The sequence below is a fragment of the Colossoma macropomum genome, unplaced genomic scaffold (genome assembly GCF_904425465.1).
Source record: "Colossoma macropomum unplaced genomic scaffold, Colossoma_macropomum, whole genome shotgun sequence".
NCBI classification, from domain to species: Eukaryota; Metazoa; Chordata; class Actinopteri; order Characiformes; family Serrasalmidae; genus Colossoma; species Colossoma macropomum.
Window position 1 is genome coordinate 34,668,445 of NW_023494791.1, and position 27,058 is coordinate 34,695,502.

Genomic DNA, 27,058 nt, shown 5'->3' on the forward strand with positions numbered 1-27,058 from the left:
AGCTCTGTCAGTCTTCATAAGTTTCTTTCTCTTAAACTCCTCATCTGTTAGTAATCCATTATTTTTTTATTAAACTCAGATTTACAAGACTTCAAGAAAGAAATGAGAGATCACTCAGTTCATTTTTTTGCAAAAACTGGTACAATTTTCTCATTGATTGTCGTTGCACAGAGCTGCCGCCTCTTAATTTATATAGTGATCAACACTATATGATCTTTTTATTGACATTAACTTACTGTAAACACCAATATATGGCAAAAACTGATGTCAATGTTACCAAACACTGGAGAGAAATCTAAAAGCAAAGAATATAAAGAGCTATCAATAATGTTATTTCTGTCCGTCACTCATTTACACTGTCACTATAAAGTGAAGTTTCTTTGTATTTCTTTGTTTCACTCTGTATATCATAGATTTTTAAGGTCTAATGTTTATTTTATTAAGCTTTTCAGCCAAAATCCTGTCTTCAGCTTCAGTTGTTGCAGACTGACGTTACTTTGCAGAATAAGTAAAACCGGAGACCCTCATCCAGGTCTAATTTGATTGGCTAAGCTGGGAGTTCCACTTACGTTACATAGTCAGTCTCTGGTAGCACAGCATCAGCAGCGCAGCATTAGAGCAGCAGCAGCAGCGCCTCCTTCAGGTCGTGCCCTGCTATCACAGTATATCGTGAATGTTACTTCGAACATTCATTTAACATTCATTTATTTGGGAAAGGAGGGCTAAATAATATTAAAAAAGGGTTAATTGTTGTTATAGAATTCTGTTAATGGCTAAAGGGTTAATTTCCTTGGTTACATACCAAGTAATACCAGTGCTAATGTCCCAAAACCAATGATGATACTGATACAATGATGATGATAGAAATAGTGGACATTAAAAATAATACTTAAAAGCCTTTGCATTAATATTTAATAAACGTCCACATAAACTATCTGTTTAGTGAAATAACTCTGAATGACCTACCATTATAGAGCGTTCAGTGCATCTCATGTGGCTGTTTCTGCTGTAAAAAGCAAGTCCTAGTAGGAATAGTATCCTATCCTATGCATTTATTTATTATTCTCTGGTCATTTTTCTTTTACTTTTCTTGATTACCATCAGTTCAATGATACTAATTCAGTTTAAATAAAACACCTAATATTGATATCATGTCATTGTCATCAATGTTGTCCGCCCATCCCTAGCTAAGTCTACATATGAGGTAGGAGGGTAAAATTGTGTAAATCTGATTTGTGACTTGACACTTTTCACTTTATCTTGATCACTGACTTAAACTCTGTGGTTATATTTTCGGCAGCATATGTCTGTACGTTTTCAGATGCAGAGAACCCCCCACCCCGCCCCCGTCCAGTTGATGAAGTCAGGTTTGAATTATGTGTTTAGATGAACACGGATAGGTGCTGTTAATGGCCGGACTGTGGCCTCAGACAGATGGCGGCTGCAGCTTTTTCTCCTCAGGTAGTTCCTTCAGAACAATCATCTCAGTACAATGCGCTCTAAATGTCCTCTCGGCGCACAGTGACGTCTATTCTGCGAGCTTCTGCCGCTCGTAAATGACTCCCACGCATCCGCACACAGTGGCCAGGGCCAAAATGGAATGACGAATGTGGCCGGCGTGTTCTTGGCATGCTGGGGCAGCGTGGCTAACGGGCCGTTGGCCCCTGCTGCTGATTTACTGCCCCCTGGAATGCCCACCAGTCTGCCAGGACAGTCACGAAGCCTCGCGTGACACTGCTGTTTAAGAACAAACTTACATACCTCGGTGTGCGTTAGTGTGTGTGTGTGTGTGTGTGTGTGTGAAATAGTCAGCACAGTCCAAAGCTTCATTATCACTAACACCAACCAGAGTGTGGTTACAGAGCAGTAAAAACATCAACAGCCTGTTGAGGTAGTTCATATGTACACTACAATTCAGGAGCTTTTTTGTTGCACATATATGCATAAAACTATTGGAATATGATAATAATGTTTTGTAGGTTTCAAACAACATATAAGGAACCTACAACCTATAGGAAGGTTTAAAAAATGAAGACATTTTTGATGAACAGAGCCTTAGATGATTTCATAATACAGTCAAAATGTTTTGCTATAATTAAATATGATAAGTGATTCCAATTTTTAACAGTAAATGTACATTATTATTAGTAGCAATGGTAGTGATAGTAGTAGTAGTAGTATTAAACTAGCTACTTTTCATGTAGTATACAATACATTTGTAATACATTATCTGATAAGTGGACCAATAGGAATGGTCAGAACATATTGTGATAAAATCTTGTTACCTTAAATTGCATTAAAGGTAATTATTTTTCCTGTAAAATTACCATTTTGGAGCTTTGAGGTTTTATGACAGTAATGATATGTAAATATATGTGCTGTGTTCATATCAGTTACACATTATAAATGCCTGTGATTTTATGCGCATACTACCAGTAACTTTTTCAAACAGGTTCAACATTTATTTTCTCTAAGTCTACAAAACTCCTTCATACAAGTGTGTTCTTTCATGTGTGAATCTATAAAACGCTGCATAACACTTTACTAGATTTTTATAAAAGAGGAAATAGGGATATAAACTGTGGCAACTTTCACTTGCCAGCGGGCCGAAGTGGGTTAAAACTGAGCTGGTGTTATTTTCACTGCTACAGCAGAGACCTCACTGTACAGTGAAAGTAGAACTTTATGGAGCGGTGTCCTTAAAAGATATTGATTGAAAACGAGGAGGCAAGTGAAGGCCTACTTCTAGCACGAATGTTAAAACAAAAAGACCGAATAATGCTCTTAATAGAACTTTCCAAAAGTTTTCAGTGTCCTCAATAACTATGTATGCCTCCTTTCAAAGAACTCCCCACACAAACCAAAGCTTTCGTCAGGGAAATAATACCATCTACCGTCTAAACCTCTAAGAGCAGAAGTGCTGATCTAGGATCAGATTCATCTCTTATTTACTATGACCTTGTTGACAGATCCTAGATCAGCACTCCTGCACTCTGAGAAGCTTTATGAATATATGCCTTGAAACATTCAGCAGCAATGTTTTGTTTTTACTGGCATACAAAGAAATGGACTCGCATGTTCACAGGTTTGTAGTGATTTTAATAGAGCACTGGAGAAACCTCAGGGCCTTGCTTGGCCTTCAGAGATGGTCTAATGATATCTGATCTAATTTTAAGTTAATTTGTATTTAATAGAATCATCATGTTTGTTGCATTTAAACACTGCAGATATTGTACACTTATTTCATTATTTTTTGGTTGAAAACAAAAGATGCCTAATGGAAAATTGTCCATTGAAGATGATTCCCATGGTGTCTTGGTAAATACAGCCAAGCAAGCTCTCCCATTGGTTGGGCCCTCAGGAGCAGAACCGAAGGCTTTACATATCAGATTTAGAAAGTGGCAGTGGAATCAACAAATCACTTTTTGACTTCTAGTGGGTGGGACCAATTTTGAGAGAAAAACATCACTTTAGGCCTTCTGGAAGTTCTAGATATGTCAGTGGCTGTGAATATGAGTTGTAGTCCAGCCAGGTTTCAGTTAACTGTTAGAAATGGGACAGTGGTGGCAACAGCAGGGCTCTTTAGTGGAAAAACACCATGTAACTGCAACAAACAAGGTAAAATGTATGTTGATGCCTGTGAGAACCATCTTGTTTTGCAAGCTTCAAAAATCTGTTTAATTTGAGCAACCAAAAAATGTTAATGTGCACCAGCGTTATCTTAGTGCTAATATACTATAAGAAATTCCTTGTAGGTGCTAGTAGAACTTAGCATTATCGTAGAGGTTCGCTTTATCCTCATGTTTATAGCCTGAACCGACCACCTATCTCTAATAGTCACAGTTCACCACTGTAGTACAGACAACTAAAAATTCCATGCATGTGCAGTTAAAATTGACAATACAAAGCTGTAACATGCAGTAATAGGCTGTAATGGGGAAAACTTCACTAACACAACCTCAGTTTGCACCATGCAAAGAAAAACAGTGCAAGAAAAGAGGAAAAGTAAGGAACAAGACCAAAAGTAGCTTAACTTTTATCAAGGTACCAGTTTGCTAAAAGCAAAAATACACAGAATCTGTAGAAAAGCATATTCAGAAGGCCACTGTGGATTAATGCACACTGTGAATAAAATATGGAAAAGATTGTTTGAGGAGTTGTGGAGTAGCAGGCGATCTCTCCTGCATGCCTGTGTTTGTGTACTTCCAAATAGTCCAGGTTTCACACCTCTTTTTCACTGATTCATCACCATGGCCGCCATAGCAACCAAGGGGCTGTGTAGTGAAGCTACGGTCAGCATTCGTTCTCATTCTCTTTCTTTCCCCCTTCTCTCTTTTTCTCTCTTCCTCTCTCACTCTTTTGCCCAATTTGAGCAATGAGTCTGCAGAATGTGAGCCCGCGCTGCTAAACAAAGTTTATGTAATCTTTCATGCACGGACGTGGGAAGCATAAATCAAAAATTGTAATCTGAGACACGTCTGGGATGGGAAAGTGAAACGTTTTTCTGTGTGAATCTACAAAGCAGGCTTTATAAATCAGACTTTACGATAAAAAAATGAATAAAATTGCGTGTTGCATTAGCAGACATGCTGATAGAAGGGGAGAATTAAGCCCAAACAGCAGACTGACTGCTCTCAGACAGGCATTGCCCCAGATACAGAAAGGTAATGCATTGAAAATATGAAGAAAGGCACTCAGACAGGTATCAGTGCAGGTAGGGAGATGGGAGTTAGGCTGAAACTCAGGCCATCTGGCAGCCAAACAAACTCACAGGTCAACAGAGCAAACCAGTAAACAAACATCGGCGCTAAAGCCATCAGTCAGAGGGCAGGGCAACGGGGCAGAGATTCTACACAGTGAGACTTTTTTGAGATTCTACAAGTACACTGTACTTTTCAAAAGTCTGGAAATCACTGTTTTCATTGTAGACAGGGCAGTCAATACACACACAAACACACATGTTTTATACAATGTCTGGATGCAGGATCATACAAATGTCCCATATGCATTATATACGTATACATTATATGGCTTAAAGCATGTATCTCACCATCTCACCTATATGAGTTTGTTGGACATCTTATTCCAAAACCATGAGAATTCATGTGGAGTTGCCCCCTCCTTTGTGGATATAACAGCCTCCACTCTTCTGGGAAGGCTTTCCACAAGATTTTAGAGTGTATCTGTGGGAATTTGTGCCCAGAGCATTGGTGAGGTCAGGCACTGATGTTGGACAAGAAGGCCTGGCTCACAGTCGACGTTCCAACTCATCCCAAAGGTAACCAGTGGGGTTGAGGTTAGGGCTGTGCAGGCCACTGGAGCTCCTCCACACCAAACTTGTCAAACTTTTTAAAATTTATGAACGTTGCTTTGTGCACACAGGGGTACAGTCATGCTGGAAGAGGAAAGTGCCTTCCCCCTACTCTTGCCACAAAGTTGGAAGCACATAATTGTCTAAAATGCCTTAGAATGCTGTAGCATTAATATTGCCCTTAATATTACACTGGAACTAAGGGGCCAAGCCCAAACACTGAAAAACCCCAGACCATTATTCCTCCTCCACCAAACTTTACTGTTGGCACTATGCATACCAGTACATAGCATTCTCCTAGCATCCACCCACCAGACTGTCAGATGGTGAAGTGTGATTCATCACTCCAGAGAAAATATTTCCAGTGGCAGTGTGCTTAACACCACTCCGGTCGACGCTTAGCATTACGCATAGTGATCTTAGGCTTGAGTGCAGCTGCTTAGCCATGGCAATCCATTTCATGAAGCTCTGGATGCACAGTTCTTATACGTTATGGAGCTGATGGAGTTAATGTTACATCCAAAGGTAGTTTGGAACTCTGTAGTGAATGATATAATAGAGGACAAGTGATTTTTACATGCTACGTAATTTAACACTCATCAGCCCCAGTCTGTTTGCGTGCGACTTCATGACTGAGTTATTATTCCTCCTAGATGCTTCCATTTCACAATAATAGTACTTACAGTTGACCAGGGAAAATCTAGCAGGGTAGAAATTACACAAATGTGGCATCCTATGACAGTGGCACGTTTAAAGCCACTGAGTTTTTCAGTGTGACCCATTCTACTGTGAATGTTTATCTGTTGAGACCGGATGGCTATGTGCTTGATTTTATACACCTATTAGCAAGGGGTGTGGCTGTAACATGTGAAGTAATCAGGAGGGCTGTCCACATACTTTTGGCCATATAGCGAATGTAGCTGTCTATATATGAAAAAAAAAATTTATTATATAAACGTGAGCATACATGTAATAATAATTTGTCCCATATGTATTAAATATGTGTATTATCTATACAGCACTACACAAGTCAGAAACTACCCTTCATTTATTTAATTTCCAGTCAAAACAGGTATTAAATACAAGTGATTCACTTTTCAGGAGATATTTCTGAGAAGATTAAGATGAGATGATTCACTTGTATGAGGAAGTGGAAAGTTAAGGGAAAACAGATGAAAGAACAGGAGTTTCCAAAACTGGAGTTCAAAAAATGATTAAAAGTTATAGAGAAAATAGGACTCCTAACAACCATGCTAGACCTGGCAAGTTCACCAAAACTGCCACCATCAGATAAACACTGCCTAAAGCTTGTGTGAGAGAGAGGAGATGATCTGATGTGTAGCTACTAAGAAGAGGAAAAAAGACAAAATAGAAGAAAATCTTTAAATCAAACAAAGAAGCTGCTGGTGTTCTCAGAACAATAGACTTAACACTCCAGAGTCCAAACCTCAACATCACGGAATGTGTTTGGGATCACTTGGATCGTGAGAAGCAGACAATGCAACTAACTTCTGAACTCTGGAGGTGTGGAAAAATATCCCTTTCTTTGAGAATTTCTTTGAGAAACTGAAAGCAAGTCTTCCAAAAGGAATATAAGCTGTAACAAAGGCAAAGGGTCGACACACTAAATACTGAAAAAAATTGATGTCACGTTGTTGTTGAGGCTTCTGTGTAGTTTTCTGTTAAATATGTTTCTGTTTTTGTACCTTATGGATGATTTGACAGAAAATGACATATTGCATACATAATTGCACATTACATTCATAATTGTCTTTCACACTGTGTTTGCCATATATATCGCTGCTGTTGGAACAAAACCTTGTATCTCTGTTTTTGTCATCTTTTAGTTTTTGACATAATTTTAAAAAAAAATGTCTGTTGCGTTTTACATTGTGTGTAAATTCCATGATGGATGGACCAAAAGAAACAGCCCAAAATTACTTGAACAAAATATTTGGTTCCATTGACTCACATTAAAAGTAAAATATGTTTTTCCTTTGCCTGTGAAGTTACTGTTTTGGAGATACAAGGTTTTGTTACGAAAGCAGACATATATTACATACATATATTCCACATGAATGAAGCATATTAGGTCAGCACAATAACTTTTATGTTACTCACGTTTGGCAAGAATTATATTGCTCTAATGAATTTTATTCATGTGGATGTTCACTTTTGAATCACTTGAAACACTGTTTCAGTGTTGCCATATGTAATAGTGTCCATATGTACATATACTGCTTTTTCAGCAGCTTTGTAAGAAGCATTTTCCAAAATTAGGACCATTTTCTGGTCGATTTTTCCCCCTAAAAATCTATGAAAACAAGAACACACACACACACACACACACCTAAAGCAGGAGTGAATGTGTATTCCGAGTGTGTGAGTCTCTCTGTCTCTCTGCCTGTGTTGTGCTTGGTCCTGCAGAATCACATGTGAACTCTGGCTCTTTCAAGTCGGCCCACGGGGCAGGCGTTTGATTATTTTTTTGTCAACACAACAGTGATTTAAAAGCACGGCCGCTTCCAAAACCCATAATTCCCTCCAGCTCCGCTGCTTCATCTGGCCTGCACATTTCCCTCATCTGCCCCCTCTACTGCTTCTCTATTGTGTTTTTTTTTTCTGTTCTATTTCTTCTCATACACAGGAATTGTCGAGTTGTGTGATATGGTTTGCTGTTGGAGCGTACAAATATGCGTTTGTGTGGATCTTGCGTCCGATCCTTTTAAGGCGAAGTAAAACCAACTTTTCATGTTGCTGAAAGATTTGTGTTTGTATACATCTGTATCACACAAGAACATATGTCTGCACTACTATGCAGTAGCATTTTATGGCATTACAAGAGGCAGACATGCCTGAAGATAGTGTACGGTATTTGGCACTATACCACAAAGCCATTCTTGAACAGTAAACATTCTTAAACAGTAAAGTTAAAAGGTTTAAAAAAAAATCCAGTATTTTTCTCTCACCCTAAGTCTAGTCGGTCAGCCAAGACGTGTTTAGAGTTCTGCACTGCAGCTACGAGGCTAATGTAGCTAACAAGTATCTACGAGATTGGACAGAAGTGCATCATATTGCTAAAAACAGTGGTAGCAGCTTGGTGCCTGAATTCAGTCCATACTTTTGTCCATTTTTATGGATAACAGTATATCATTCAGTGACAGGAACCACATACGCAAGTCTATTTGAGTTTACTTAACATGTTTGGGTGACTTAGACATACAGTGCTAATTTGTAGGGTATTACTTGTTAGCTTTTAAAGCCCTTTACAATCTTGCCTCTCAGTATTCGTCGTGGCTGCTCTGTCCTTACAGCCAGGCTATACACACTCAAACAAGGTGGCTCATCAAGAGTCCCTTAGTAAAGGCAATGGTTCTATTTAGAAACGAGTTCTGTAAAGAATCATTTTATGCTTAAATGGTTCTTTGCATGCTGAAATAGTTCTTGATGGAGAATGTATTATATATGGTTCTCTTTTTGAAAATGGTTCTATTTAGCACCAAAAAGTGTTCTTCTGTTGTTACAAGCTTGACATTTTAACAAAACCAGGTCCCGTTTTTGGTGCTAGATAGAACCATTTTCAAAAAGGTTCTATTTAGAACCATATACAACATGTTCTCCATCAATCTGAAGAACGTTTTCACCATGCAAACAACAGTTTAAGCATGAAATGATTCTGTAGAGAACTCATGGTTCTAAAGAGAAATGTTGTTTTTTATTAAAGAACTCTTAAAGAGCCATCTTTTTAAACTATGTACTTTTAGATTGTCTAGTCATGGTTTACTTGTAGTTCCAAGTTTCGTCTTTCAGTGTTGTGGTACTTCAAGAAACAGCCACAGAGCTTCCATAGTATCTCCTCCATCTCAGTAATAAATATGTTCTAATGTTCTTTTCATCTCGGCACCTGGTTCTATTAATGATTTGTAAAGCGATCTTCAGCTTGGACAGCTGCTAAAAAATAACATTTCAGCTTATGCAGTAATGTGCAATAGTCAGATCACCCATAATTTATTTCATTTCCAGTCAAAAAGGACAGTAAGTACATTTGTGTACATTTCCTTTCTTTTTCCTTAATAATATTTTCTTTAATAAAATATTGATTTACTCTGAACAAGTTCGTTTTCTATCCAACACATACGATTAACTCAAACGTGTGAAGTCGGAGCTCGGAATGATGTCATTTTCGGCTGTGTCAGAGCTACGAAGTGGGACAAAATGCAGTTTTCTCTATTAAAGTGAACATTGTTAGCAACAAGCTAGCCAGTTGTCAGTGATATAGTGGCCATATACATTTGAATGCAAAGGTTTGAGTGGCCCTGGTCAAATTACATGCAGTGTTAATTTTCTATACATACATACATACATACATACATAACACACTTCTGCACATTTTAATGCACAATTACTGTTTGATTGCTGAATTTAACATATTGGAACAAAACCCATTAATTATGGCCTGTGCAAAAAAATATGGCATATTTACATTTTGTGTTTTATTTGTTTCCAGTATGTTAAAATCAGCAGATATGTAGATATTGTGCACTTTGCAAAGAAATGCCATATTTAAGTGTGTTCCCTGCAGGATAGGGGTGCCCAGTCTTATCCTCAAAGGGCCTGTGTGGCTGCAGGTTTTCATTGCAACAAAGCAGCAGCACACATGATCAGTTGTTCGATGACTGAGAATCAACAAAACGTCATTTTTTGGGGGTACTGAAACTTTCGCATGCAACTGTGTATCCCATGATGCACAGTGGCATTCCCAGAGTGCTGCTGAAGTTCGATATCCCTGAAATCATTCTAGTGTGTTTGGTACATGATTCTGCTGCTAACGAACTTCTCTCTGGTCTCTCTGCAGGGAGCGCATGCAGCAGTCGGCCATGTACGATCTGTGTCTGAGCATGAAGCAGGTCAGTCAGGAGTTTGTCCGCCTGCAGCTCACCTACGAAGAGTTCCTCGCCATGAAGGTACTGCTGCTCCTCAGCACAGGTCAGTCTCTCTGTATTTTAATGTGTGATAGTACCACAGGCTGAATGAGATCAATGATGATTTAGAGTAAGATTAGCTTTACTTTATTGTGTATCAGAGATACTCATCTTTGGCTTTTGCTCATATCGTCACTGTCCAAAAAACAGAAATCAATTTTTTTCTATTTTTATTGTTCTACAGAATTTGATTAGTTGCCCTTTACATTGAGTGATGAATGTACCTTTACGTTTCATGATACATGGGCCAACAGAAATTCTTCAAAATTGCTTGAAATTAATTCTCTTTGCATCAACTTACATTAAAAGTAAAGAATGTTTTTGCCTTCTCCTGTAAAACTGTCTTTTTGGAGATACTTGGGTTTTTTTGGACAGCAACTATATGCATATACATGCAGAATAGCCACAAAGCACCAAAACACGTATTAAAAATATTCAAAAATAATCAGTAGTGCAGCAATCAGTCAGTAGCGTAGAGTGCAGAATCATTTGTGCAAGAAATGAAAGGGCAAATTTTCTCTATGTTGGACTGTAAAGTTAATCTAATCTAATTATTTTGCTTGTGTTTTTTTTTATGGCCAGCCTAAAGAGTGTGATGACATAGAAGCCATAGGGAGTCACTTAAACAAGAGCAAACTAAAAGCATATTGTCTGCTCAACAATATAGCATCATATTCCAAAATGTAGTTCTTCTATTGCTTTTTAAGTGACATCAGTATAGTTATTGGTTATCGGTATAAACCTTAAAATCGGCTGATTTCATCAGTCAAAAAATGTGTTGGTCAGGACCTAATGTGTAAGAGACCCCCAGGATTGGCTAGAATCAGTGGAGAGAGGAAGTGAGCTGAGAAGTTTAGTTGGTAGCCTAGTGGTAAGAGAAGCGAGCCAGCAACTGAAAGCTTGCGGATTCAAGTCCAAGGACTGACTGGGTATACCTGGTTGTGCCCTCAGGCAAGGCACTTAACCCTCACTGCCCCAGGCGGTGCTGCTCTGCTGGTGATACTGTGCTTCTGTTCCCAGACTGGCAAAATGTCAAGGTTTCATTGTAGGACCAATACAGTATATAACTAACTAAACTCAATGAGAACTAGCCAGTGGTGTTCTCCCAACTATGCTTAGCTGTTGCATCTAGGGGAACCGAACCGCAATGTTACAGGACTTTTGTTATGTTGTAAGCTAACAAAAGTCCTTTATCATTTTGTAGAATTGGTATGACTCCTGACTCGAGTGCAACTGGCACTTCATGTCTGAAAACACGGTCAATGGGTTCACTAGCTGTTTATACCAGTTATACCGCTCTCTCCTACTAACAGGGTTCATTAAGAGGAGCTAGTCGGTTCAGTGTTTCATCAGAAAACATGCTGCAGAAAAATACTGGGTCTGAGTTTCACTGCAGAGGAGTTTCTCTACCTAATTCTTGTTCAGTCCTGTCTGAATTTTTGAAGTACACTGGCATGTGCTAGTACTGTGTTGATGGAATTGGTGTATAGATACATAGACAATACAGATACAATGAATACAAATAATAAAGATAAATACAAAGGCGCATCCATAACAAAGTAGCACAAAATCTACATATCCACAGTATGTGAACTCATGTAATACTACTTCTGACCTTATTTGCAATGTAAGTGTTGGCTTGCTGAATTTGAACACCAGAACTAAATCCCCTTTCATTTTGATTGCTCATTTGTCATTTTCATTTCATGCTTAATGGAAGCCTACTCTTTAAAAGAGCATGAAACATTTAAATTGATGACCCACTCATCTTGTTTTACTATTACCATGAGTTCATAATACATTTGCTAAATATTTACACTATGCTGTTCTAAGAGCTGAGATGCTTTACATGTGATATATGTATTATTAAGGTAACAGTAGTAGTAGCATAAAAGGATGGATAGACATTGATGTCCTTCAGGGCAGGCAGGAAATGAGGCATATCAGTCACTTGAAAGTTGTTAGCGGCTCGCTGTGTTGCTAACACATTGCTTTGTCTGATGCTGTATGTAAGTGAGGCAAACTTCGAGCTGGAGTTTTCATATGGGCAAGCTTTCGGCATCTGCTGCCACTGCCTGATCCTCTGGAGCCCTTCCAGGGAGCCCTGCTGTACTTAATAAAATCCAGCCAAGCCACGGGCAGCGCTCCAAGAGTCGGTGTTTTTCTCCACGTCCCTCAAACAGGAGTGCTTCAAGGGGCGGGGGGGTTGGAGAGGAGGAGGTTGTGATTAGCATGGCTAAAGTGCGCCAGCTATGTGCCATAGGCATGAAGGAGGGTGACAGACGCAGGGCTGCGGCTAATGATTATTTCAATAATCGATGAATGTATCCACTAATGTCCAATTAATGGACTCATTGAACCATTATACCTTCTGTAGTTTTCTCTCACTGTAGCCTGACACAGCATGCTCTGTTCTGTTTGTAGTGAGGGGGAGTCAATTCTGAAAGAGTCAATTCTTCAACTCCAGCATGTCTGGGAGTCAGGGCTGACTCCTGGCCAGTGACTCCAAGAGTCAAAATGCTTGGAGTCAACTCTTCAACTCTCTCAAATCCATATTGTAATTGGCCCAAGGAACATTCTGACGGAAGTGTGTGTAAAGTTTGAGTAGTGCAAGTTTGTTTATCAGCTTTATGATAATCCAAAGCTGCCCACCACTCACTGACGAAAACATGGTCGATATGTCTGCCTCTACAGTGCACCGCTCTGCGATCTAACTCTGCTGTGGAAAAAACAAGCTCTTTATTTTTTTCACGATTAGGGCTGCAACAATGACGGATTTAAAACAGTACAAGAAAAAACAAAAAACAATAGTAAGCAATATTTTACACAGAGCGTGTCTGAATGTAGCTGCAGTTGGCTTCTTTTTTTCCCTGCTTCTTATTCAAATTTTCTGTTCCACTTTAAATGGTGCTGCAGTTACATCCTTGCACCTGTACACCATTTAGGTAACTGCTGCAACATTTAAGGTGGAGTGTAAAATTTGAATAAGAAACTAGCAAATTAGCCTTGTGGAAAGGGGAACATTCAGCTGTTCCAGAGTGAAGACTAAAACTATAGGTAAAAGCTTTAGATGTATTTCCATAATTGACAATTAATATATTTTGTTGACCAATAGTTGCAGCTCCTCCCTGATTGAAATGCTGGTCTAAGCTGGTCTAAGTTGGTTTCCACAACACAGTGTATGCTGGTTTTGATGGTGATCAGCCATGCTGATCTGTGCTGGATAGTAGCAGGGTTGCTAACTGCAGCTTTCAGCTTGTTGTCCTCCTCATCTGTTGAGTTATTTCTGTCATTCGGATAGTCCCTTCTCGCCAGTATAATGATGATTTGAGTTATCAGTTACTAGTTATATATGCCTTCTTTCTACATTCACCAGCTAACGACAAAAGGCATTAAATACAGCCTGCCATCAGAAGTCTACCCCAAGCAGTCGTAGTTTTCAACAGTTCCTCCCACCTTCATGATACATCATCAGAAGGTTTTTTTCATAGTCTTTAGACTGGAAGATCTCACTCTAGAGAGTGTCCCTTTACATGAAGTGCTTACATTAAAAATGACTCCTTTTAAAGCTTTGTATTGTCCCCAGTTTTCTCCCCTGTTTAGTTGTATCCAGTTCCACCCACTAGAGAGTAGGGCCATCCTACCCACCCAGAGAGCGAGGCCAGTTTAGCTTTCTTGAACTCCTGGCCACGGATGCCTGTAGCATCACCAGGGATTGAACTCACAATCTCCTGATAATAGGGCCAAGCTTTGCAGTTTTTAATGAAAAAAGATCCTTATCATATCAGCTCATACTCGAGGCTTCAATATCGGTATCAGTATTGGAAAAGAAAAAGCGGTATATCCAGTTACATCATCTTTATTCTCAGCCACCATTTCAGCCAGAAACACAAAGAGAGATCTCGGCTGGTGTTCACACAACACGTCGAATTTCTGATGTAAGATCAGTTGCACTTCCCTGCTTTATGGTCGTCACATTCACCAAAACTGATCCCACATGAGCACTGAATATGAGCTGGTTTGATAATTGTGGTTCTGGTTCCAGATTGCGTTTATTTACTCAGCAGCACCTGTTGTCCAGGCTGAAAGAGGTTTTCATAAAGAATCTTTAGTCACAGCATTATTCAGTACAGGACTAGTGTTAAGCCAAGACCATGTCTGAAAAACTACCATGGCTACAGAGAGAGACATCAGTGGTGCATGATAATTGACAAATTTACCTGGTACATCTGACAGAGGGAATAGCTTTGGCTCTGGATACCATGTGCGCATTCTTGCTGTTCAGTAATGCTTTCCTTTGTTTCTGTTGTTTAGAATATGAGGATTAGAATGTGTTTAACGATTCTTAGAGCATTTGGCAAAGAGCTGTTCGGACACACAGCGAGAGAGAGAGAGAGAGGGAGGAGAGAGATAGACAGAGAGAGAGAGAGAGAGAGAGATAGCATTAGCTCTGCCCAGAGGCTGTGCATGAAGCTTTTTTTTTCTTTTTGACCTTGACTAAGGTTTCCACGGCCCTGCAGCCTCTCATATGACCTTGTTTGTGATGGAAGTGTTGACCCGCTAAAATGTGAATCACCAAATACTAAATCCCCTTTCATTTCAACTTTATTTAGCCCTACTCAGACATTTTCATTTTATGCTTAATGGACATCTTTCCCTTTATATGAGGATAAAACCTTTTAACCAGTGACCACTGGTTCTGTATGGCTCACATTAAGAGAAGTGGGACATCCGTGATTGAATCTTAACTGCTGAAATACTAAGAGAAAAGCTTTTTTTTCGATTTCACTTATCCTTCTAAGAGGGGGAGTGCACCGTATTTCACATTTGAACCCTTCTAAGTACTTTTTGGGCAGTTCCTTGGCACCGGAGTTCCTCCACTACCATAGATTTCAATTCAATGGCAAAATACATACACATATTGTACACATGTGCGTGGTCCATACAGACAAAAATGTACCTTGTAAACAGACCTGGATTATTCCAAGAGACCCCAGCCACCAGGGGGCCCATGTGGGCAATTTATATCTTGTCATTACGTTATGGCCAATTATAATCCTGCTGTTGTCCACCTCTTTCCTGAATGTTTTGCTGTCAGATTTTAATTGATGTCGTCTTGACTGTAGTTTTGCTTGTCAAGAGCAGAGGCAAGCTTTATGGAAGGCTTGCATTGGGTGTTGTGTTATTGTCATCTGTATTCTTGTAATGTGTGCATGATTTTGCTATGGCTTTGTTTTGTAATATACAGAATGATTACTGTACTGCTTTCAGCAATAAGCTTTAACCACATACAGTCTCAGAAAAAACTGTCACTGGGGTGGTACCCCTTTGTTACTGGAGTGGTACCCTCAAGGGTATGTCTTTCGGTGCCTTCAGTTAGGGAACATGGCCAAATTTCAATGAAATGATATATTTTAAGCAGTATTGACTCCACACACCCTGTCTTCTCTTCAGTCTTTTTATTTTATTGTTCTGTTTTAAAATATTAGATGTTAAAATATGTATTTTTCTCCTAGCAAGATTTATGTAAAGTCAACGGTTGGGTCGTAAAATCATTGCTGTACCTATGAGGGTACCTTTAGATTGTTTGTTCCTTGATGAAAGAAAAATGTACCTGCACAGTACCTTTATTTCTAACAGTGTATCATGCCATAATATCGTGTCATAACATTTGGAAAATGTGCTTTGAATGCACATTTGGAAAATGTATTTTTTGGCAACTTACTATTGTCTTGAGCAGTCAACATAGTTGCTTCTGAACAATAGCAGATATGTGATGAATAATGTAACCTGTAACTAGGCTGTCATACTAATCAGAAACATATAGGAGGTTTGTTTCAAGAACCGCTTATATAATCAGATTTTAGTTTTGTGTACCACAAATCTAAGACTTTGCAGCTTGGTCAGACCATTCAAAACATTCCTACAAACAAACAAACACTAATAATACAAATAAAAAATAAAATAAATAATAATAATAACGAGCACTTTTCATGCCGGTGGCAGCTCAAAGTGCTTTACAAACAAGTGATAAAGCTTATCAGTAATAGAAGAAACTATGAGTATTAATTTAAAACCATATAACAGAATGGCACTGATCAAATTAAAAAGATAAATACCAAAGAGACATAGAATTTTAATTAAATGCTAAATTACAGAGATATGTTTTCAAATGTTTCTTATAAGTGAGCACTGAGCTTGGCTGTCTAATAGAAGATGGAATTGAGTTCCACAGTTTAGAGGCATTATAACTGAAAGAGGCCTCTCCTCATTTTCAGTATTACATGGGAGGTCATTAGGGTGAAGGTATGAATGGCAGAAGGCCAGTGTCTGCAGATCTAAGGTCACATGTTGGAACATAAACAGAACATAAACAGGTCATTTAGAGCCTTAAAAACTAGCAAAAAAAAAGATCACACTCAGGTTTCATGCTTTAGATTTGGTATACAAAGCTAAAGTACATATAGCTTCTCATAAAGCATTTTTCTCTAAATTTCAGCACAAAGGATCAGTATTTCATTTTTTTCTTGATTTCATTGTAAAGCAGTTTTTATTACAGTGACATTCACCAATCACCACAATTAGTGTGCTGCCATCGTGTTGTCTTACAGCACTCATTTCCACAACCAACAACATCACCTCATATTGCTAAGTGTACTGAGCAGGCTAACCAGCTACTGCAGCCATAATAAAGCTGGCATCGGGTGTGTTCTCTGACGCAGTTTATTCTGAAACCAGTCAGAGGCCGGGGTGGTTTGTTTGACTTCCAGCACCCTAAAACTACGAACCACGAAGAAGAGAATAAACCGAATCACTAGAAAAGGAAAAAGTACCTTTACAAGAAAAAGTAGGTCAAAATTCTCTTTTGAGGAAGTCGACATTGACAAATCAATTAGCTTACATAAATAGAGAAAGTTGTCTAATTGCAAAATAAATTACAACTTTGCACTGCTGGAGACAAAAATGAAAAAATCTTGAAACTGTATGTATTGATACATAAACTGTTCAGTGCTTCTAAACATCCAAAACACATGTAACAGGGATCCAATGTGATTCTGAGTGAATTCCTCCTTTAACCCCTTAAAACCCCAGGCTTATTACATACTAAGGCTTAATAGTCAGTAACTACAAGGACTTCAATACAAACTGGCTGAGCTATTCATAGATTATAGAAATGTGTAGTAAAACTTTGGGTCTACTGGTGGGCACTGGCTATTTAAGGGGTTAAACTCTAAGGGGGTCCACACTTTGATCCCTCCCACTTGTAACTGCATAACTGAAAAATAAAGTTGACAACACTTTATTTTGATAGTTCACTGTAGATGTTTTGTAGATGCTCAGTCTGTCTATAACTTACATTCAACTAAATATATATTAAATGCAACTGAAGTTAAAATTGAGTGTGATAGATTATATTAAATCTAGCCTTAACGCTAACCTTAACTTCAACCCTAAACCTGCATCTACTCCTAAACTTTTATCCTAACAGTGTTGATAATCAACTAGAAAGTTTGTTAAGAATTAAGTATCTGTTTATCACCTATAGAGGACCCCTTGACTTAATCTGCTCTAATGTGCAGGGAAGAGAAAGGAAAAAGGAAAAGATTTCTTACAATGACGACACAGATTAGCACAGTGTAATCGCCCCACTTTCCATAATTGGTTCTTGGCTCGGATGTACAGATCTAGGGAAAATTTAACCCATTAAATATCCCAGAAACCACCGCCAGGTCCAGACGTTCTATTCCTCACTTCTGTAACTTAAGAACCGCTCAGCCGTTTTGTATTGTTTTCCATGTAGTTACTGAATAAGAAGATTTAGGATGTGATACATCTGGGAATTTGAGAGGTTCATTGGCACAGAACCTTGTTGACATTGTTTAAAATCAACATAAGAAGGAAATCATAACGCATTTTCATTCCGTATCATAATGTTTATCTAAGTGAAAGGCAGTATTAAGAGGGTCTCAGAGTTTTCTGTCGAACATAGGTTTCAGGAGATATTTCCATTTAAGTTTGACCTTAAACTTCATAAAGAATCTTCACACTCAAACATCTCCTTCAGAAAACGATTCACTAAAGAACCATAGCCACCTTTTTTTAAAGTGTTGTTGTTGAATAATTCAGAGTAGCTACTGAGTAATAAGTCTTAAGAATAAAATAAAACTAAATAGCCTAAGGTTCAAGGGATCAAGACCTAGATACAGTTTTGGTCACAGAAGCTGTCATCCAACTATTCCCTATTCTACATTTCCGCAAACTAAGCGAGATAATGCAAAATAAGACAGCAGTGCCTGGCCAGCTGGGCCACAGGTGGGTCAGATCCCCCTTAACTTAATCTGCTGTGATGTGCAGGGGAGAGAAAGGGAAAAAACATTTCTTACGATGACGACACAGATTAGCGCAACGTAATCGCCCCACTTTCCATTCATTGCAGCCCTAAATGCCAGCCGTTGGCTAATGAGGCTGCAGGATATGGGTCAGTGGGAGAGAAGAAAAGAGAGAGGGAGAGCAGGGGTTTAACACATTCCTGTCAATCAGCAGAGAGAACGTTTCAGTACAGCCAGCCATAACTCAGCTTAGAGCAGATCTTTATAGACAGCATGTTATTAAAACACCTAACACAAATTTCAGGGTGTCAGATTTTGTAGTAAGCATTGTCACCTTTTTTTTTTTTTCTTTTTGTATCTGTATCCTGATAGAAACTAATTGAACCCTACGCTCTCAGCATAAATATAAAATATACTGCTATACAGTACCAAAAAAAGGTTCTGTGACAATAGTGGTACCCTTAAAGAACATGTTCAAGAAAAGGAACTATTTATGCATTCAAATAATTCTTTGAGTTGCCTGGATTCTCCAACACAGTGTGAATTCTTTATTTTAAACTCCAATTTTGCTTTATTGCTGTGTTTTATCATGCTGAGTTTTGTTGCTGAACATCGTGCCTGACAGCGTCCCTTATCTGTGGCAGTAAAGCATGCCATTTTGCTTAAACTTATTTGTTAAAAAATGTAATTTGTGCATTAAAATGATATACTGTACTGTGCAAAAGTCAAGACCATCCTTTATTTATTTTCCTCTTTTTATATTTTATTAATTTCCAGTCAAAACAACTGTTAAATACAAGTTGTCCATTTTTCAGGAGATTTTTCTGAGGAAATTAGATATCAAGATAATCCACTTGCATAAAGAAGGTAAGGGTAAAAGGAAAATAGAAGGTGAATGTCAAAGTAAAATTCAAATACGATTAAAAGACATAGATAAAATGGGATTCCTAACAGGTCCGAGACCTGGTAGACCACCAAAACTGTCACTATCAGATAAACAGAACTAAAGCTTTCATCTTTGAGAGAGAGGAGAAAATCAAACTCCACTCTTGCTTCAGATCCGAAAAGATCCACAGGTGTTGTTTTCCATCCTTCCACTGTGAGAAGACTAAAATGATGTGTAGCTGTCAAGAAGCTGTTACTGAAAAAAGACAATAGACAGAAAAGAAGAAAAATTGCTAATCAAGCAAAGATGCTGCTGATGTTCTCAGAACAATGGACCGACCACCCCAGAGTCCATATGCAAACAATGATGTTTATGACCAATTATGACAGCAGTTACACCTATAGGTATATATTATATTCCATCACTCTGAAACCATGTAAGATCAGAAAAACCTAAGAAGATTGATTCTTCTTGATGGTGTATGGCTGGGTTTCTAATCTCCCACCTTACAGCTGAGAATGTGAACCACATCTGTGCATCACCTGTGCAGACCTTGCAGTATCTGAGGGGACTCTGAAACAGCAGGAGAGACGTCGCATTGTTCCTGTGTCAGCGGCTAAAATAGGTCATAAATAGTGTCATAAATAAAAAAGAAAACGCAACAGAAGTTGTTTGACATGGTGATATCATAGTTGCAGCTGCTACATTGTCAAAACACACACCAGCTAGTCAGTCTAAATGAGCAAAAGATGTTAAAGGAATAAGTATGAATGAAAGCTAGTGAGGGCCAACTGCTCAGAGCCACACTGTGGAAGGCCTTTTTAAAGGAGTACAGCATTTTTTAATCTGATCTCTCTGCCAGACTGGTAAAGTGCAGCCGATAAACACAGAAAATAAAATTTGACGTGTTTCCTTTTACTAAGCAAAAAACGTGTTGACTGAAAATACACTTCTAATAGAAGTTAGTGGGCAGTTGCTTCAGCGGGTGATCAGGCTGAAAAATGCTGGAGTATTCCTTTAAGACCAGAACAACAGAATTGCAATGGCAACAGTAGCGGAAGGAGAAAAAGGGTCATAAAAAGGACAATCGGTTGGTAACAAAATCTGTTCCACTGATGGCAACAATGACGACGTATAAATCTGTTGCATGCAGGATGGATATTGGGCCTACAATTGAATAGGGAGCATGGAGGGGCATGGAGAAGAGGTGGTTCTTAATCAGCTCACTACAGGCTGAATGTCATTTGTGATTGGCGCTGGTCCATGACCACACTTGTCCTCTACAAGCCGAGTTTGGATCACTTCCTCCATCCTGAAGAAACTGTTGCTGTCCCATCTCTCACAGTATAAAAGCATCAGGAGAACTGTTAATAGCCCATGTCTCAGTTAACCGTCTTTACTACATGGCAAGCCTGCAGTATATGGATCATTCTACCAAATTGTCTTTTTACCCTATAGCTTAACTGTGTTTAACTTTACATTTTGTCGCTACCTAAACAAACATAACATTACTGAAACTTAGCTAATTCTGAGCTCAAAAATTTAGGGATTAGCGTTTGAGACAGACCACCTCCCAATAGAAAATACCCTTATTACTATCTCAGTGCCTTGGGTTTAAATATATCATAACATAATCCTTGTAAATATCTAAGGTCTAAATATTCTTCTTCTTCTTTTACTGTGGGACTGCAGTGTGAACTAATTCGATAGAATTCCATATAGCTTTATGTAAAGAGGCAGAAACAGGGCAGTAGTACAGAAATTTCCTATCTTTAGTCGTAAGTTAGGATTAAGATAAGCTTTTTTACAAATTCTTATAACAGAAGCAAAACCTCTTAGTTTAGGAATGATATCTCAAGTTCGGAAGTCCTAAACTACTCAGACCAGATTGATGATCAGTTGTGATGTCTGTTACCAAGCAACTAACAATATCCACATATTTGAGACATAACACAAAACAGAATGTAAATTATAGTAGACAGCTACTGTTGTGAAATTGGAAAAAAAACAAATTGCAATTAACTGGAGGTTTTAACAACCTCAGTCAAAAAAGCTAAGAATATTCTGACTATGTCTCCCCCCTGCTATTTAACGGGTTTGTTGCCAGTTTCACTTTCCATTTTCCAAGGCCACCCTCCAGTATCCTGCCTCCCCTGTGCGCTGAGCGGTTTCTCTTAATAAGCTGCCATGTGTTCAACTTCATCTCCTTGTTATCTGCTACCATCACAGCAATATTATATTTGGCAAGTTCTCACCAACATTAGCACGTTTTGCAATTTGAATAAATGCAATGCCACTATGCTAGATAGTGGCATTGCTAGTAATCATGCTAGTAATCATGCTATGCTACCTGTCACATTTGCCTAAAAATGTTCTACTTTTAAAATTAAAAGACTAATGGTAGGAACAGAAGTTAGGACACCGTTGGGTTGATCCTAAAATTAGGTCGTTATTTAAGAAATGTTGCCAGGTTAGAATGCTTCTGTAATCATCTTTTCTTATCTGAACTTTTGAAATGTTATTCAGTAATAGTTACTGTCGTAACTAAAATCCCATGGTGACAAAAACAGATAAGATTTCAGAGATGGGATGTTTTCCCCAGGTTATCAAATATGACCTTGTAGTTATTATTTGTACTTATATATCGGCCAATGACCCCTCATTTATCTCAGTGTGTAGAGAATAAGTCTAATAATGGGACCAGGCAGTCCAAAAGTCTAAAGCCAGGCATTTTCCAAATGAGGATTTGTGGAGTGTTTAAAAAAAAGAATAAACTGTTTGGATTTCAGCAAACATGCTCAAAAATAGAGCCATTATGAGCAGCATAAAGTCACCCAAAACCAGATTTCCATCTCAATCCCAAAAACCCATAAAGAACAATCTGGAAAATGTTGTTCATTGCAACAGCACTGAATGACTAGCTCGACTGTCTCTTGTACTTAAGGTTTTGGCTGCAGCCTTGCTTTTGAAATGTATGTAGTTCTCCTTACTGAAGGGCCACTTTGCTGTTCAACAGTGCCCAAAGATGGTCTGAAGAACCAGGCGGCGTTTGAGGAAATGAGGGTGAACTACATCAAGGAGCTGCGGCGTTCGGTGGGCAAGGCCACCAACAACTCAGGCCAGACGTGGCAGCGTTTCTTCCAGCTCACCAAGCTACTAGACGCCATGCATGATGTAAGTAGAAAAAACAAGGCTGTTCTCAAATCATCTGCACTGATTACTTTCTTATTGATCCTACTATCAAAACAATTCATCACATTTTCATCACAAAAGAGTTCTTCTTTAATAAGAAGTTCAAACAAGTAATATAACAAGTTAACATAACGCTAACACGCAAGAAACAATAGTTCGCCAGCAAGAAGCTGTCAACACTAGTTTTTATTCATTGTTAATCACGTTACCATTGTTTGAACCAAGTTTCTGGATGTCATTAAAGCAGAAGAACCAAAGCAGTTCTTGGATCACTGTTATTATCAACCTCTTTATTCAAAAGAAGACAAGCTTGTTCAGAGGATCTAGTTCATGAAGCAAGACTTCTAATCAGACATGGACAGTTTGAACAAGCAAAGCTAACATAACTAACGATAAATGAAACTCACTGTTTCCAAATTAGCAAGTCAGGCTAAGCGTTAATGCTAGCTGTCATTCATTGTTGGCCACATTAGCATTGCTTGTTTGAACTTTCATTTGAAGTTAAAGGTCAGTTTTGCTCAAAAGGAGAACTAAAGGACGTCCTGATTGTAAAGTCTTTACTTTGTCCAATGTTTTCCAGCTAACAAAGAAGTCCTGCTACCTCCAGGTTACAGAATACATGCACAAAGTTATAATCTTGCATAATTTGTTGAGTACACTGGGCCACTATAGATTAAATGGCTCCCTTTGGTGTCTCTCTGCAACCTTATGTCCAAATTGTCATTCCTATTGCAACAAACTATTAATCCCTGTCATGTGTACAGTGGACTTTTCTAAAGGCTAGTCATATTGTCAATAAGTGGAGGCTCAAGAGAACTTCAAGTGGCATTAAGCTTTGCAATTAGCCAATCCTGAAAAGTATAAACTGTAAAGGGTACAGCTTAAAAGTTTGGTATGCTTTTTTAAATGTTATTTTTTATAATGCAGCGCGCATGAGGTTTTTTCCACATTTTTAATAACAGATTGAGGAAACAATTATGGAAGTGTCACCATGATTGATAGGTTTCTTCTAAAGGCATTCTGCAATGGGCATTATTTGTGCAGGAGCTCATTCTAATTTAAGAGTTTTTTTCCAACATAGCTCAAAGTTAAGTGGGGTAACATCATTCAGTTTTACCCTTAAAGGTATTCTAACGAGTCCCGAGTGGCGCAACTGTCTAAGCATTGGCCCTATCATCAGGAGATCGCAAGTTCGATCAAGAGAGAGATCAAGAAAGCACAATTGGCCTCGCACTCTGGGTGGGTAGGATGCCCCCCCATCACTCAGCGCTTTCCTAGCCAGCGCAGGCGTCTGTTAGCTGACGTAACCGATGTGGCGGTTGGCGCTTTCCTCCGAGCGTGTTCGGCAGTCTAATGACGCTGCGTGAGCGGCTGTTCGAAAAGATGCGGTGGTGCTTCACAGGTCTCGGTGGAAGCCTGTGCTAGCCTTCACCCTCCTAGTGCTGGTGGTATCACGTAACTGGGGGAGTCCTAATTAGTGGGTAGAACTGGATATGAGAAAATGAGGCAAAATTATAAAAAAGTATTTTAATAACACATTTTAGTATTCGTACTCTTAAGTTATGCCGGTACAGGTCAGGTTCTAATGGAATGCCCACAGGCAATAGTGAATTAGATGCTAGGGGGTGAATGCTGTGTTTAATGCTTTGAGACAGTCAACTTGTTTGAGACAATAGCAAATGAATAATTTTTTATTCATAGAAAACAATGTTCTTATTTGGGGGTAGTTGATTTTTTTATTGCATATGATTTTAGTTACATCACTGACTGCTGGGATTATTGACAGAAAAAAGAATCTAACTAAGCTTTCTTTCCCCCAATTCCTGGACAGCTGGTGGGGAACCTGTTGGACTTCTGCTTCTATACTTTCCGCGAGTCGCAGGCTCTGAAGGTGGAGTTCCCTGAGATGCTGGTGGAAATCATCAGCGACCAGATACCAAAGGTGGAGTCGGGCATGACACACATCATTTACTTTCACAAGAAGTGACTGGCAGTGGATGAAAGGAAGAGAGGAAGCAGTGGATGAAAGAAAGAGGGAAAGAGAAGAGAGGACACCCAGCCCTCAGAGAGAGAGAGAGAGAAGCCTCAAGGTGGCCAGCTCGCCCGCTATGCACAAAGATAGACGGATATATGCCATCGGAAACGCAGAGGAAGAGAAGGAAAGTAGTGTTGTCTGTAGCCAGCCAGTCGGGGAGAACTCGCTTCGTTTCTCCTCGCCCCCAAAGACAATGCTGACAATGTTCCTTCTATGGATATGAAGCCATACATTTCTTTGGTAAAGCTATAGTGCACAGGTACAAGTGTATAAATAATACTAAAACACACACATACACACATTCAAACAGAGAGAGAAAGAGACACGGTAATGTCCGTGCCTCTGAATACACTCAATCTGCAGTTAGTTACTGAGGCATTTATGTTATTTAACTGATCTGGACACGTTCACATTCTTTGAGACTACAGAAAAAAAGAAAAAAAGCAATTAAAAAAACAGCGTCCTGTTTAACGTATATTTCTGTAGCAAACATACTTTCATTTTTTTTTTTTGGACAAAGAAGAGGCAAGAGAGGACATTTTTCCAAGGGCTACACTACCTAAAATCCCTATAGTGTGTCTAATTGGTGTGTATTAAAAAACACAAAGCCAACACGCGCACCATTTCTTACTGTTATTTAAAAGGAAGAACAATCAAGCCTGAACCGATATGCAACACATGAAAACATTCTTATTTAAAAATGAGACTTTTTGTAGTCGGTAAACATTATAAGTGAGGTGTGTTGTGACAGATGTTTGAGTACAGATTAATACCCTTTTCAATGTTAAATGAGGTATAGATCCCACATGTATCTGTCAGAGAATGGCTCAGAGTGATGCTAATACGTTAAAGGAAAGCATAGAAAGCCTTTGTTTTAATGACCTTGAGAGAAACATAATGGTTAATATATGGTTCCAGGTAATGTGAGGCAGTTTCAGTGGCCACACAAAACTGATGATTAATGTGTGAGATAATTAGTAGCGGAATCTGTTATTATGAGTTTGTTGTTTGTTGTTTTTTACAATGGGGCTGCACAATATGGAAAAAATACTAGTATCGTGATTATTTTGCTATGTGTTTCAATTGCAATATGTCTTGCAATATACAGTTGTGTGCAAAAGTTTGAACACCCCTGGTCAAATGATGTTTTGTTGATTTTCTAAGTAAAAGTGTGTCCTTTACAGTAAATGAATGCAAATCTAACATTTTCCTAACATACAGTAAATTTTAGTGCACAATTTGTATTTATTACCTGAATTGTACAGATTGGGAAAAGAATAAAACATAAAATATAAAATGTGCCATAACTTTTGCACACGTTTTATGTTTTATTTTTTCCTGTATGTTCAAGTGAGCAAATAAACAGTAATTGTGCATTAAAATGTGCAGAAGTAACTTATTTTCTTTTAGAAAATCAACCTGTAATTTGACCAGAGACATCCAAACTTTTGCATATGTCTTTATTAAAAACTGGTGAATAAAAAAAAATTTGTGATTAAAGACTGGCCTACATTTAGGGGTGGACAATTTTCTCAAATACATGATATGCCTCATGATATTTAATAAGTTTTAGAAGATGGAACAAACAATAATACAATGTTAGAAATTATGAATATGAATATTCAAATTCAAATTAAACAGGACTAATTTGCAGGCTTTGTAATGAAACATGTAGTTGGTCAGCAGTGATGACCACAGCAAAGCAAATTGTGATGTAATTTATAGGCAGAACAATAAACACTGTCATATTGCCCACCCCTACCTGCATTACTTTGACCAAAATAATGCACTTTAATTGGTCTATATAAATGCTGTGATTCATCAAATCACTCACAGAACATTGTGATTGGTTAGTCTTATTTGTGTATCGTGGTCCTCTGCAATATTGTGATAATGATTGATACATAATATATTGTGCAGCCCTATTTTTCTCTCACTATTCCTGAGCTTCCCAGTGAATGGGCTCCATGAAAACAACAACAAAACATGATGTTAGTCGGTGAAAGTGAACAGTACGCTGCTACGCTGCTCGCGTGATTGGTTATTCATTCTTTTTTTCTGATTGAAATTTTCCTTCTTCAAATATGTGTATGCCACAGGATAAGCCAGGCAGAAAGCTTATCAGGAAAAAAAAACAAACAAAACAAACAAAAAACAAAACATGCAGTTGCAATACAGAATATCCAACAAGTTATCATGCACCAGTTCACCTCACTCGCATTTACAAGCCTAGTCTGAAGGCTTGTTCCACGGTAAACTCCATAGATTCAGTCTGAAACTGCTTTCTTGTAAGTCTGATGCCAAACAATCAAAAAAGGCCTC

At 38.5% G+C, this 27,058-nt stretch overlaps 1 protein-coding gene across 2 annotated transcripts in view; it reads left to right on the forward strand.

Moving 5' to 3' along the window:
- The window catches only part of nr3c2 (nuclear receptor subfamily 3, group C, member 2), a 144,876-nt gene extending 119,342 nt beyond the window's left edge, over positions 1-25,534 (forward strand). For both annotated transcript variants that reach the window (XM_036574911.1, XM_036574913.1), the window contains 3 exons: positions 10,167-10,297; positions 22,526-22,683; positions 24,533-25,534. In XM_036574911.1, the coding sequence (XP_036430804.1) occupies positions 10,167-10,297; positions 22,526-22,683; positions 24,533-24,688 (445 nt within the window). In that variant the 3' untranslated portion in view covers positions 24,689-25,534. The remainder of the gene's footprint in view (positions 1-10,166; positions 10,298-22,525; positions 22,684-24,532) is intronic.
- Positions 25,535-27,058: the final 1,524 nt, after the last annotated feature.